General features: G+C 39.1%; 1 protein-coding gene across 3 annotated transcripts; it reads right to left on the bottom strand.

Annotated features, from left to right (window-relative positions):
• Positions 1-4,351: 4,351 nt before the first annotated feature.
• LOC131218998 (uncharacterized) lies at positions 4,352-6,558 on the bottom strand. 3 transcript variants are annotated; one of them, XM_058213942.1, is made up of 5 exons: positions 6,434-6,558; positions 5,742-5,881; positions 5,603-5,660; positions 5,179-5,288; positions 4,352-4,743 (listed from the first exon to the last, which is right to left on the bottom strand). In XM_058213942.1, exons 2-5 carry the CDS (start codon positions 5,771-5,773, stop codon positions 4,515-4,517), a joined length of 429 nt encoding a protein of 142 aa, XP_058069925.1. In that variant the 5' UTR covers positions 5,774-5,881; positions 6,434-6,558; the 3' UTR covers positions 4,352-4,514. The 3 variants fall into 3 exon arrangements, with proteins under 3 accessions (XP_058069925.1, XP_058069923.1, XP_058069926.1); XM_058213940.1 differs by lacking the exon at positions 6,434-6,558 and having other exon boundaries at positions 5,742-6,010; XM_058213943.1 differs by lacking the exon at positions 6,434-6,558 and having other exon boundaries at positions 5,746-6,010.
• Between the last annotated feature and the right edge of the window lie 6,631 nt (positions 6,559-13,189).

The raw sequence follows: 13,189 nt of genomic DNA, 5'->3' as shown, positions 1-13,189 counted from the left end.
TAGAGCCACTAGTTAAGAAAAGAAAAAAAGGAAAATGTGAAAATTCAAATGGAACCTGAAGAAGTTACTATCTCCTTCAAAGGAATCACGTTTTTATGATCAAGTCTTCTTAAAATTATAATTTCACCTATTACATTGTCTACTTCCTGCAAAACACGAAACAAAAAGGGCCACCATATTGATAAGCATGAATATACCACTAAAACGACTTTCCCAGTCATAAGGTACGATTAATAGATTATAGACTACGATAATCAAGAGAAGAAAAACACCATACCTCCTTTGTTAAAGAACCTATTAATATCTCTTTCGAAGCAACAATTTCCCCTGTTTGTATATCCTTCAACTTATATATGGTGCTGCAATTTTGGAGACAGAAGAGGAAAATATCATCTAGGAGACATCCATTCAACAACCATACATGAATAGCTACTATAAACTGCAGTTTGTTTCAAAGGAAACAAGTACTCAGAATAAACTTAAAAACAATATCAAATGTGCATCTGGCATGAGGCTTTGGTAGCATAACTCAAAAGGAAAGTTGTACATTAAAATTTTCAAAGAACCGAATAAAAAGCTGTGTTTATTTATCAAGAGATAATAAATGAAATCTTTGGATTCGGATGTCTGACTATTGTCATACAACAACAAAAAATAGAGCATTTGCTACAAATACTTTTTTATTATTGAAGTCATAATTTACGGAACCAAAACAAGGACAGATTAGTTTCCTACAAAATTCTTTATATATATATATATATATATATATATGGTGAAAGATAATATGATGACAGTACTTTGGCTAAAAGCCCACATGCATGCACAGTCCTGTCCATCTATACCCAATTGCACATGCCAATGTTGGACATATGGGAAAGATCATAGCAGTCAATCAGGTGGGCTACACGCTCTATATCTCTAAGCCAGAAAACATGTCAGTTTTACTTATCAAGTGGGCCTAAAATAAGTGGACAGATAGGAAAAACTGTTCTATACACATCTAGTCTTTTAATATACTGTTGTGGATCTGATGAGCAGACTGGAATTTCTTGAGTTAGATTATCTACACAGTGTGAACATACATCTCAAAAGCCAAAAGAAAAAGGCCATGGCATGATATAAGGGAAAGAATAATTGTAGCAATTAGCCATGTGACTGAATTTCAATGAATGCTAGGAATCTAATGAAAGGGGTCTCTGCTTTTCTACACACCAAAATATTCCTGACGAGATCACAGCCAATGTCTCAAAAAATTCAATGCTTCGAGGTTGCTTTGGGAGCCAGTCATCAAGATCCGGTTGCCCCAAGTCCAGTGCAGACATTGTTCACTCTTCCTACTGCAGAGGAAAAAGGTCATGTAGTATTGAAAATAAACAGAAGCCCCAAGATCGAAGAAAGAAAAGTCTGAGATTTGTTCTCTTTCTTCCTTTCTTCCTTCCAAACCCATCTAGTGGATTCTGCATCAAACCCACTTGCCATTTCGTATAAATCAAGAATTCAAAAAGAAGAGAGAGAATAAAAAAAGGGGGAAAGAGATTGACTGCATCTGAGAGAGAGAGAGAGAGAGAGAGAGAGAGAGAGAGAGAGAGAGTCTGAGATTTGTTCTCTCTCTTCCTTTCTTCCTTCTGAACCCATCTAGTGGAGTATTAAAATTTCAAACGAAAATAAGCAAAATTGCAGACTGGAATTTGGATTCTGCATCAAACCCACTTGTCATTTCGTATAAATCAAGAATTCAAAGAGGAGAGAGAAAATAAAAGTGAAATGGATTGACTGCAGCTGATAGAGAGAGGGTATTGGAGTTATTACCTTCAGAACTATTCCTTTTCTTTTGCTTTGATTGAAGGAAACGGAGACAAGAAATCTTCTCTTCTTGTTGGATTGATTGAGAGAGAGAAGAAAGAACTCGAATGACGGTTTTTCGTTACGCGAATGAGCGGGAGGGTTTAAAAAAGCGAGGATCCTCGACACGAGTATATGGGCAGCGTACTCGGGTCTTCAGTTTTTCACTGTGGGCCCCACTTTCAGCAGTCCAGGGAACACGGATTAGGTACTACCCTAGCTAGCAACGGACAGCTGCTCTGAGGGCCCACCATGATGTAAAGGATTTATCCACACCGTCCATCCATTTTTCTGTATCATTTTAGGATTAAAGCCCAAAAAATGGGGCAGCTCCAATGCTCAAGTGGATCACACAAAAATGAGGCAGTTCCAAGGCTCAAATGGACCACAGTAGGGATTAAACACTTACCGTAGAAAACTTCTCGAGGGGCCACAAAATATTTGTGTTTTGTGAACTCGGCCACAAAACTTCGTCTATACATTTTGCCATATCCATTTAGGGTACAAGCCTATAAATGAGGATTAAGCACACACCGTTGCAAACTTTTAGGGGGCCATAGAAGTTTACATCAAGCAGATATTTGTGCTTTCTATAGCGTGCTCCACTTGACGGAGTTGCATTATTTTTGGGCTTGTACCCTAAAATAATAAAGAAAAATGGATGATAGTGTGGATAAAACCATATATCATGGTGGCCCCTTAGAACCCGTGTCCATTCGTAGATAGAGACGGGGAGGGGTAGTACCCAATCCACGTTCCAATCCAAGCCTTTGGTATGATGAGAGAAAAAATTATGGATTTGAAGCTTTGATTTCAAAATTTAGAAGAAATAGCCAAGTTGAATTTTATTTTTTTTCCATTTTATTTTATTTATTATTATTATTATTTTATATACAATTTTAGTATCCAAATACAAAATTAAGCGTGTATGTATATAACCTGATCTTTACATTTTTTAGCAACTTATGAATTTTTCACAAAAAAAAAAAAAAAAAGAATTAATTTTTTTTTTTTTTTGTTTCCAAATCCACATGTTTATTTCTAGTTTTCTGGTTCTTCTTTTCCTTATTTGAATGTAATACTTGTGTTTTCATACATGTCTTCTTCCATTTATGAATTTTATGAATTAATTTTGAATATTATTACTTAGTTCAACCGTACAATGCATAAATTAAGACCCAATATAAGGAAACCTATTATGTTTACTTGTTTTGTATGATTATTTTATTTTATTTAAAATTTTAAGTATGTATTAGTGTCGTTTTTAATAATCTCTAAATTTTTTACTGAAAAATTCGATCAATTATGCGGTGCAACCGATATATTCCATTATGATGACGAATATGTATCTGTCAATAATATCAATAATATCACTTTTATTTATTTATTTAAGAGATTTCTCTATCCTTTGGCTTCAAGGGCTATCTTTTAGAGATTTACATATCCTAAACCAATGATCACAAAATTCATCTTAAAGATTTTGCTTTGAAAGTGTACTTGACTCACATGTGGGAATTGTTAGGGAATATGGAGTTTTGTGTGTGTATACACACACAGATAACATGGGCACTTGAACCCATATGGAGTTGTATATGCTATAGATTCGAGAAAGATTTATTATCAGGTTGTATATATTCTTGAGTTATTTAATGGAATATTATTTTAGGTTGCATACATCCAAGTTTCCACAATTTTCATCGATGACTACTGCTCTATCTTTGCAAAATCTTTACATTTACTAGATTGAAAACAGTATAGCCCTAAATCTAACCATGTATCATCATGTTTGATAGTCGATCCATGCTTCTTAGCTTTCACATGTGTGTAGGATGATTGCGTCCAAATGATTAATGGCTCTGATCTCTCCTAAGTCTCACCCTCTCTCTTGATGAGAGTGAGAATGCTTGGAACAGACTTCTCATGTTAGAGCATATCATATGATCCAAGTTTTATGCCTGATTTTTTGTGCGAAAAACATCAAAATGATGGACCCACCTGATTATCGGCTTGGATCTCACACCCTTGTACCACTCTGGCTCGTGGTGGCATGCATGTGGGCTGAGCAGAGCTCATTGACTCTTATAACCTTCGAGTCCTACAGAAGGAGATGCTACTCTATCTTTGCAAAATCTTCACATTTACTAGATTGAAAACAGTATACTCGGGTTTTTGGTTTCCAGTTACTAGCCATAGTTCAGTGATCTAATGAAGCTTGATCCCAAGATTTCCAAGGCTGCAAGATCGTAGCCTTCAATTTGTGCCTTTTTTCGTGAGTTTGAATGGTCCTGTCGAAGAGGTTTATGGAGCATCATCCATCAATAGGTCAATGGTCTAGACAACTGAAACTTCTACTTTCATGATTTCACTGAATTTGAATCAGGCAGCTCTGCTAGCCATGTGGGCCACAATGATAATCAGGTGGGATAGCTTGACCCAACATGCCTGAAGTTCCTCTTCAAATCAGGTGGGATACAGCATCAATCCTTGGGAATCCAAATGAATCCCGTCAACGTCTTTATTTTCCTCCCATGAATGAAACAAATAACAAACCTTTGTAAACATATTATAGCAGAAAATCCTGTCTCAATTATGCATAAAAGCCACTTATGCACCTCAATCTTGACCATCCAACATTTCACCCACCATGAGGAATAGATCAAAGACTGTCCGGACTACCTTGGTGCTGGCTGAGCATTGACTCCATAACTGTCACCAACCGCTCCAGGACTGGCATCATGTGTACTGCTTGCATCAGTTGGTAGGACATGCCCCTGTGATGTGCATGGGCTGCTGGTGCATCTTCCTCTCCCTTGAACTCTGTGATCCGGGTGGGGCCCACCATCACTGGAATCTTTGCCAGACAGAACCCATGACCCGTGCGAGGATTCATATTTTGGTAAGCTGTAACATGGAAGAATATGGTTATGCAATTGTTGAAGTTTGAAATGCCGTAGTCTTGAGAAACTTCAGCTGAGAGTAGCATGAATTTTAGAGAGAAATGCACCTACCCCCTCATAGTACATGTTGCAAATATGAACTGCCATTGCAACCATTGATCTATGGGCTGCTGTGTTGATAGGCCAGATAAAGAAATGGATAAGATTGTGAAATCCAGTTGATCAGTGGCCCACAAAAGAAATTATTAGAGCTAAGGTATTCTTTAGAATGGAGAAATTCACAACTAATGAGCCGTCCAATCATTGTGAGTCTTGACCTATTGCTACATGGCAGCCCACCAGATCGACAGTCCCAATCACCACCCATGTCTGCATAGAGAACTCCAATGATACAAGCTGCTTAACATGATTTTTGTTTGAAAGAATGGGGAAGCAGAACCTCTTGGGATCGCTTGGAGGAGGATCAGTAGAGAAATAAGCCTCTTCAAGTGCTTCTTTCGCCGTATCCTCTGCATAGAATCGTATGGAATGTTTCAAACACAAGCAGTTCTGCCAAAGAAAAAATAAAAAAAAATCTGCCACGAAAAATAAATAATCGAGAGCGAAGCACACCACAATTTACCAATTCATCCATAATCTAATAGTAGAGAATTGATAGATAACAAATAATCGAGGACGGTCCATCATCCATCCACTGGATGGAGTTAAACAAAAGTGAAGAAAGATCAAATTTACAAACTCAGAGATTTGAAATCTGTTGGAAAACATCAAGTTGAGGAAAAAATTGGCAAGTGTTGAGCACACTGAGGAAGATATCTATACATTTAGATCAATCTAGAAAATGAACACATTGAAAGTGACACCTTAGATGGATCAAGAGTCAGCATTCTGTCCAGTAACTCCAAAGCATAGGGGTCAAGACTGTCAAAAGGAAAAAAGAGATCCTGCTTCATTTACAGCTAATTTAAATAGCAAAATCAAACTTATAAATTTACTACTTACTCACTCAAAACCTCCCTAACACATCTCTTCATTGGCTTTGGTGGCTTGAATTCATCATACTTCGGCTACTTGGAAACCCCAGGCCAGTTGAATTCATTAGCAGATCCACACAAATCCCAAATTTTATACATTTGATCTGCCTACAGCAAGGAAAAAAAAGAAGACAACTAGCTTCAGCCTTCTCTTACTAGGAGCACAAAGTAAAAGTTACTAGTTACTATTAAAAATCAGTAAAACTAATATCCACACAATTTTCTTTCTGTTTTGTTTTTTTTTTTGGTTTGATAGGTAAGCCAGAGTAGAATCATAGATATCAAATGTTGGAATGCAATCTGTCTACCATTGAGATTAAAACCATAAAATTTTATTTCAAAATACTATAGTCAACCAAGGAACAATCAAATTCCATGAATATTAATTAGTGGCGCATATAATACAAAAACACGATTGCCTCTGAAAGTGTGATTGTAATAAACACACCTGAAAAAGTGTGGTAGCACTTTATTGATTTAATATAGAAACATGGAAGGTAATATTAAAGCAATCATGTACATCCAATGTAGCTCCAACCCAACTTGTTTATATCATTGATTCCTTCTCTAAATTGATTAAAATCACACAATGAAGAAAGCCCATTTCATATTCCATCTTACATAAATCCTCCATTTTATGGATTTGAAACAGAAACCTACCTTGTCTTTCCCTTCCATGACTCGTTTTCCATGCAGCTTTGCAAAAACACAGCCAGCAGACCACACGTCAATAGCTGGGCCACAGTCACAATGCTCGTCAGTTTGAAGCAGCAACTCTGGAGTTCTAGTCAAATCATTGTGGCCATGTACCAGTTGAGAAGGGAAACATGCTACATGTTCTTGGGGTAAGAAAAGAAGCTTAACTACTCGCAAATCCACACTCTAACCAAGATAGTGATCAAGGTATAACAATACCTATACCACAAACTAATAACCTCAAATGTAAGTTTGGTGTTGTCCTTGTTTGGTTCATTGCTGTCATTGCTGGGGCACCAGCGTGAAAGGCCAAAATCTGCAAGCTTTAAAATTCCCTCATTATTGATTAGAATATTACCTTCTGCACAAATAGATGTAGAATGGATGTCAGTTGAAGCTGGAAAAAAAAAAGAAGATCCTGGCCAAGAAAAAGATGCAATTAAGTATTTGATAACAAACCTTTGATGTCACGATGAAGTACTCAATTAGCATGACAGTAACAGAGTCCTTCCAAGAGCTGTTTCATATAGCACTGATGAGGAAATTTGGCAAACACCTAATTCCCAAGGGTCAATTTAATAAATGAAGTGAGCTTGTTTTAGGCCATTGAAATGCATGATACCTTGATGTGTGGAACTGGAAATCGCACCTTTCGGCGACTTAGAAGTCCTTCCAGAGAATGGTCCATGAACTCAAGAACCAAGTAGATTCTACCTTGATGTGTGGAAATAGTAAAAGAATTAGAAACTTCATCATCATCATCTAAGCCTTATCCCAACTAATTGGGTTGGCTACATGAATCCTTTTCCGCCATTTTACTCAATCAAAGGCCATAACTTCAGTTAGAATAAGAATTAGCAACTTCCCTCAAATTAACAACAAGCATTAGAAAAGAATGTTGTGACCACACACTAAACTTAATCATCATTTGGTCGAAGTATGTTCTCCCATCTAAATTTTGTCGTAAACAAAAAATACCCCTAAAGTGAAAGTGTGCATGAATTGGATAAGAAACAATACAATATCAAATCAGATCTAATTCTAGGCATACATGAATTAACACGAAGTAAACGGTGTGGATTTGATGATTTAATTGGAAAATTACATGTATGTATGGTTGTGAGAAAATAAATGTATACGATTGCCATCGATGGTCCGTTGGTTATAATCTTCTGTTTCTTTTAGATCTCATCACGAACAGCATCTTAGATGGCCCAGATTAGCTGGGATGTCAATGTGCACAGATAGATCTAGGGTCATCAAGTCGCACCATTAATAAAATTCGAGGATGCATTATGGATCACTCGAGGAAAGGAGAATATGGACAGACCAAGCACGCGAAAGAGAGAGAGATGGAAGGAGTAGATCTTCGAGGTGAGGCCCATGTGGCGGGCCCCACAAAGGCCGCCATACATACAAATTCCATACTAGGAGGGGGCGTCCATACAGAGTGTAAGAGGGAGAGGGATAGATTTTCTCTCCTCTTTCCTTTTTTGGACAACCTTCCTCTTTTGTCTCTTATGTTCTAGTTTGTTCCATTACTTTCCAAATTTCAAAATTCTCTCATCATTATTTCATATTTAGTGTTGTGAGGATTTTTGGATTTTCCAAGTCTAGAAATTGGTCATATCCATTCATTATCATGCACATATTGATGATTATATCCATATTGGAAAACTGCGCTTAGCTATGGATGTCCATACATGTGGGGACAACCATGTGTCCAGCCACATCAGATAGCGTGTGGGCCCAAAAGGATTGTAGTAATGGCCCACTTTTGGGTTTTAATCAAGGGTCCATTGGACCAATTCAATCCAGTGGGAGTCTTCAACACATCATGGACAACAAACTAATGTGGACATTCTAGCTCCATAAGATAAAAGGAAAACTGTTCCTTAGCTACACATTAGTATTCCATATCTCATTAACCGTAGCTCGATTTGACCAAAAAATTGGTTAGTTTGGACATCTTAACCTGCTCTACAGGATGGATTAGGTGGATAAGACAGTACACATCCAGATTTGAAACAGTTCAATCAGAGCCATTCATCTTGTCTTCAACAGATCTCATTCTTTTGAGATTAGATTTGGTTAAAACTTGATCCTAGCTCAATTAAGGTTTGTTGAAGACATCTAGAGGCTTAGTCGGTGTATTGAGGTTTCTATCTAGGAGATCTGGTCAAAACAATCCATTTGCTATTACAACGAAAGCTGAGCTGCACATTGCTTCCAAGTTTTTTTTTTTTTGACATGTTGTGCACATCTTATATTCCCTAACTTGTGTTGCATGGTTGTTCTATGATGTGGATGTTTTTCATGGTCAATTTGATCATGTGGGACGTCTTGACCATCATATGCCTTGCAACAAATAGCTTCATTAGGCCTATATATTCCGTCATTTTTTCATAAAGACAGTGGTCTATGATGGAATTCTATTATTCTTTTTGAGATTATCATCTCAAACGAATCAAAAGAGAAGTCGAGGGTTTCTGAAGGATTCCTAAATCCACACAACTTCTCCTTCCTTATGTAACGCCCTGAAAATTGGGAGTCAAGCACAAACTCGATTCCCGAGTTCCAATGCATCACTTATGCAACACAGAAAATGATGATTAAATGTTATCCGTATTAGTGCATTAAACATGAGTGAGATTATACCAAAACAGCGTATCATATCCTAAAGACAGTTAAATTACGCAAGCGGAAGACTGTAATAGATGGATGTAAAACATGTAAGTTGTGGCACGTCTCCAGAGTATAAACATCTCCCAGGTGAAATATTACAAATATTGTTTCAAAATACAAAATGTCAAAAATATGAGAGCCCACTACAAGTATAACCCTAAAGCCCTGACGATCAGAATGGTCTGTATGAACCTGTCTGAATACTGCATATACGAGAAAATATCTTCCTCGTCTCCGAAGTCTGGCTCTGCCTTGCCAGTCGGGTCTCCATCTGCAACTAAGACAGAGTCTGGTTGGTGTTTAAAACACCGTCCCGTAACGTAGGAGTGAGTGATCAACTCAGTGGAATAATAAAGTAAAGGTTAACATGTTATCAATTCAGTCAAGCAGTAATGATAAAACAACACAATCAAATATCCCTAAGTACTCTGATTAATGCAAAAATAGTATGTATAAATGATGCATGCCCTCGCCTGCACTCCCTCTGCGATCTTCATCTAACGGTCGTGCATGTCAGTCACTTCCTCGTGCTCTCTACTCAACGCCAAATGGCACATGCAGTGCGGTGCATGAATGTGATTACCAAGTTCTTATTAGTCTTTTTCATACAGCAGGATTGGGAAGCTAAGGTACCTCCCTTATTTCAGTTCCCAAACGATGATTCATTCTAGGGTCGTCAGTCCTAGTAAATCTCATACGATGTTACAGTTCTAGGTCGCTACATAGGGTTCGTCACCTTATTAGTGTAGGCCTAGTTTGTACTCTTGTTACTATGGAAAGGCTCGTTGCCTCTACACAGTCTCAGAGTATGCTCGAGGTCACTACAAAGGGCTCGTCACTTTATCATTGTAGGCCGACAGCTCAAATACAGTGTCTCATACCACCGTATTTGGCTCACGAGGCTATGTTGCTCACTGGTCACTACGGGGAGGCTCGTCGCCCCAACGTAGGCCGACAGCTCGACCACGGTGTCCCATACCACCATGTCCGGCTCATGAGTCTTAGCAGATCGAGGTACCATGGTTAACGGGATTTTCAGTGGTAAGTTGGTACCTTAGGTTCAAGCAGTAGCGTCCATACATGGTGAACATACATCGGATCAATCGGTTTACTTGACGAGCTCGACTAGTACGAGTGCACATTGAGTTGATCGACATGAAGTGCGTAAGCACTCCGTGTGGCCTAACCACTGCCGACATCCCAAGTACGGCTCGGATTCATCGATCACGTCCTATGTGACGGAACAACCTCAGCCACCTATTCAGTGCCTGTTACTGATTGCCTGAACTATACCGTAGTCCCAAACACATTCAATTATAACAGATAATCATATAAGATAATCAGAGCAGTAATGGATCAATAATTCCAATCATACAAGCATGTGAGCATTTGATGAATTTCAATTTAAACATGAATTCACACATATGCAGTTTCTAAGTAAAATAGACAAAGAATATAAGTTACATGGAGGAAATCATACACATCGTTAAAGTAGTTGAGAATCTCATCTCAACACCCATATAAAGTACAATTTACTACACACTTATTCATTCAGACATTTCTACGAACACTTAGACTACATATTCCAACATACATGATGTATGTTGGTGATAGCACGTATTAGGGCAAATCCTTTCACTAAGGAATTGTCACGTATACCTCAACCATATGTCCACAACAGTTAATCATGGTAAACCCAAATCTAGATTCCATACTCATACAATCATTTTAACAAACACATGAATTGCACTACTTCGACATAATTCATATGTACATGTAAGGCAAAATAGACAATGCATTAGGCATGTGAAATGGCACCCATGTCAATAATAAATCATTAATCGATATTAAAAGCCTTGAAAACCATAACCTATATGTTTATAGTCCGCACCTTTCGCCGGTAGACTCGTAACGAACTCAGTTTAAAAGCTAAGTCTTTGTCTACGGCACCACAATAACCTATAACAGAGAATAAGTTAGCTAATTCATCTATTACACTAGTCGAAAATCCTAAAACAAGTTAAGGTTAGGTTTTCTTACCTAAGTACGGAGTCAGAATCACCGGAATAGCGATGTAGAAGCGATAGTTAAGCCTGAGGAGCAATGGGATCGAATCCTAGGAGGAATCTCCAACTCACTCTCTCACTTTCTCTCTCTTTCCTTTCCTTTTCCTCTACTCTCTTTCTTAGGGTTTTAGAATTCGTATGGAATATGAGTGAGAGAGTTTAAGGCCCTTATATAGGCCCAGAACTGATGGGAATGGCCCCAGGGCCATGGTATACTTAGGTTATATTCAAATACGGACTGTTCCGTTCCAACGAAGCACTTCTGGAGCCCTCTTTCTGCATGTAGTCGGACTTAAGCTCCCTGACATTGGATCTAGGTCAGGCTGAGTTTTTGTTCCGATCAGGTTTACAGATCAGCCGTGGCACACCAGTTTCAGTTTAACGGTCACGGGCACTGGATCAAGGCCACAAGTGCATCGACATGTGTAGGACATTTCTCCTAATCCGAGAGTGTATTTAGGTCTGAATCTGACGGTCTGAATCCTTGTATTTGGCCCCTAAGCGACATGACTTAGTTTACTTAAATTTGAATTTTATTTCTAAATATATTCACGTTTCTCACACACTTGGCTCCGGGCTTAAGTTGTGCATTTCTAGACACTATTGAGACTTGATTTCCGAGGAAGTTGTCAAGTCTAGTAATGCGGTCATAGCCGTATGGTTTCGGGGTAATCGAACTTTCGACGTGCGATTCAGATCCGATACAGAGTTTCAAGGTGTTCCCAAGAGCAAACGGGATTAGGGATAGATTCTAGATTTCAAGGAAATGTAGCGTCAATGATTCTGCACGTTTTAGGTCTTGCAGATCATATTTAAAGTGATTAGTGCTAATTTCACAAGTACTCTAATTTAGCGCTAGTCAATTCTCGCCTAATTTCAAAAGGATTTGGTCCTGGGTGATTTCTGCCTGAGGTGGTACTCGGGTCCTTGTACGGATTTTTCTGAGAGGTTACAATCTACCCCCCTTAAAGAAAAATTTCATCTTCGAAATTGGTACCTTTTCGTACTCCTCGAGAATCTGAGGGTAGTTCTTTCGAACCTTGGCTTGTCTCCCAAGTAGCCTCTTCTTCCGTGTGATGTGTCCACATCACTTTCACAAGTGGAATAACTTTGCTACGCAATACCTGCTCCTTCCTGTTTAGGATACGCGTCGATCGCAGTATATATGTAGCGTCCTCGCTCAACTGCACCTGCTCCCATTTGATAATGTGGGAAGGATCGGGAACGTATTTCTTCAGCAAAGATACATGAAATATGTTATGCACGCCCGTAAGTGGTGTGGGCAATGCAAGATGGTACGCCACCACACCCACTCGATCAAGTATCTGGAATGGGCCAATGAATCTCGGCGTAAGCTTCCCCTTCTTACTAAACCGAAGGACTCTCTTTATAGGAAAAACTCTGAGGAACACATGGTCTCCGACGTCGAACTCTAGCGGTCGCCGTCTCGTATCGGTGTAGCTCTTCTGTCTGCTCTGCACCGTCAGAAGTCGATGCCTGATAATGTCGATCTTCTATGAGGTCGCCTGTACTAACTCTGGGCCAATCAAGCTCTTCTCGCCAACCTCTGTCCAGCAATGCGGTGCTTTACACGAGCGCCCATACAAGGCCTCATAGGGAGTCATCCCAATACTCGCCGAAAAACTGTTATTGTCAGCGAACTCTGCATATGAAGATAGTCATCACAACTGTCCTTAAAATCAAGCACGCAAGCTAGCAACATGTCCTCTAACACCTGGTTTACCCGTTTCGTCTGCCCGTCAGTCTGTGGGTGGAACGCGGTACTGAACTTCAACTTCACACCCATCGCCTCCTGGATGCGAGTCCAGAAGATAGATGTGAATCGCGTGTCTCGGTCCGACACGATCTCCAGAGGAATCCCATGCAAACGCACTATCTCCCTGATGTACAACCTGGCCAACTCGTCTGCAGAGTTCGAGACCTTAATTGGGAGGAAATGGGCCGACTT

This window comes from Magnolia sinica, chromosome 11 (genome assembly GCF_029962835.1).
Source record: "Magnolia sinica isolate HGM2019 chromosome 11, MsV1, whole genome shotgun sequence".
NCBI classification, from domain to species: domain Eukaryota; kingdom Viridiplantae; phylum Streptophyta; class Magnoliopsida; order Magnoliales; family Magnoliaceae; genus Magnolia; species Magnolia sinica.
Note: the sequence above shows the minus strand (reverse complement) of the source record. Positions and strands in the feature narration are given on the sequence as shown.

Excerpts from the sequence above, each read along its gene's own strand:
- LOC131218998 (XM_058213942.1), bottom strand. The coding sequence starts at position 5,773 with ATGAAGAGATGTGTTAGGGAGGTTTTGAGTGA. Across the intron at positions 5,289-5,602 it reads TGACTCTTGATCCATCTAAG|AACTGCTTGTGTTTGAAACA; the intron begins GTGTCACTTTCA and ends TTTCTTTGGCAG. Across the intron at positions 4,744-5,178 it reads CCTCCAAGCGATCCCAAGAG|CTTACCAAAATATGAATCCT; the intron begins GTTCTGCTTCCC and ends TCCATGTTACAG.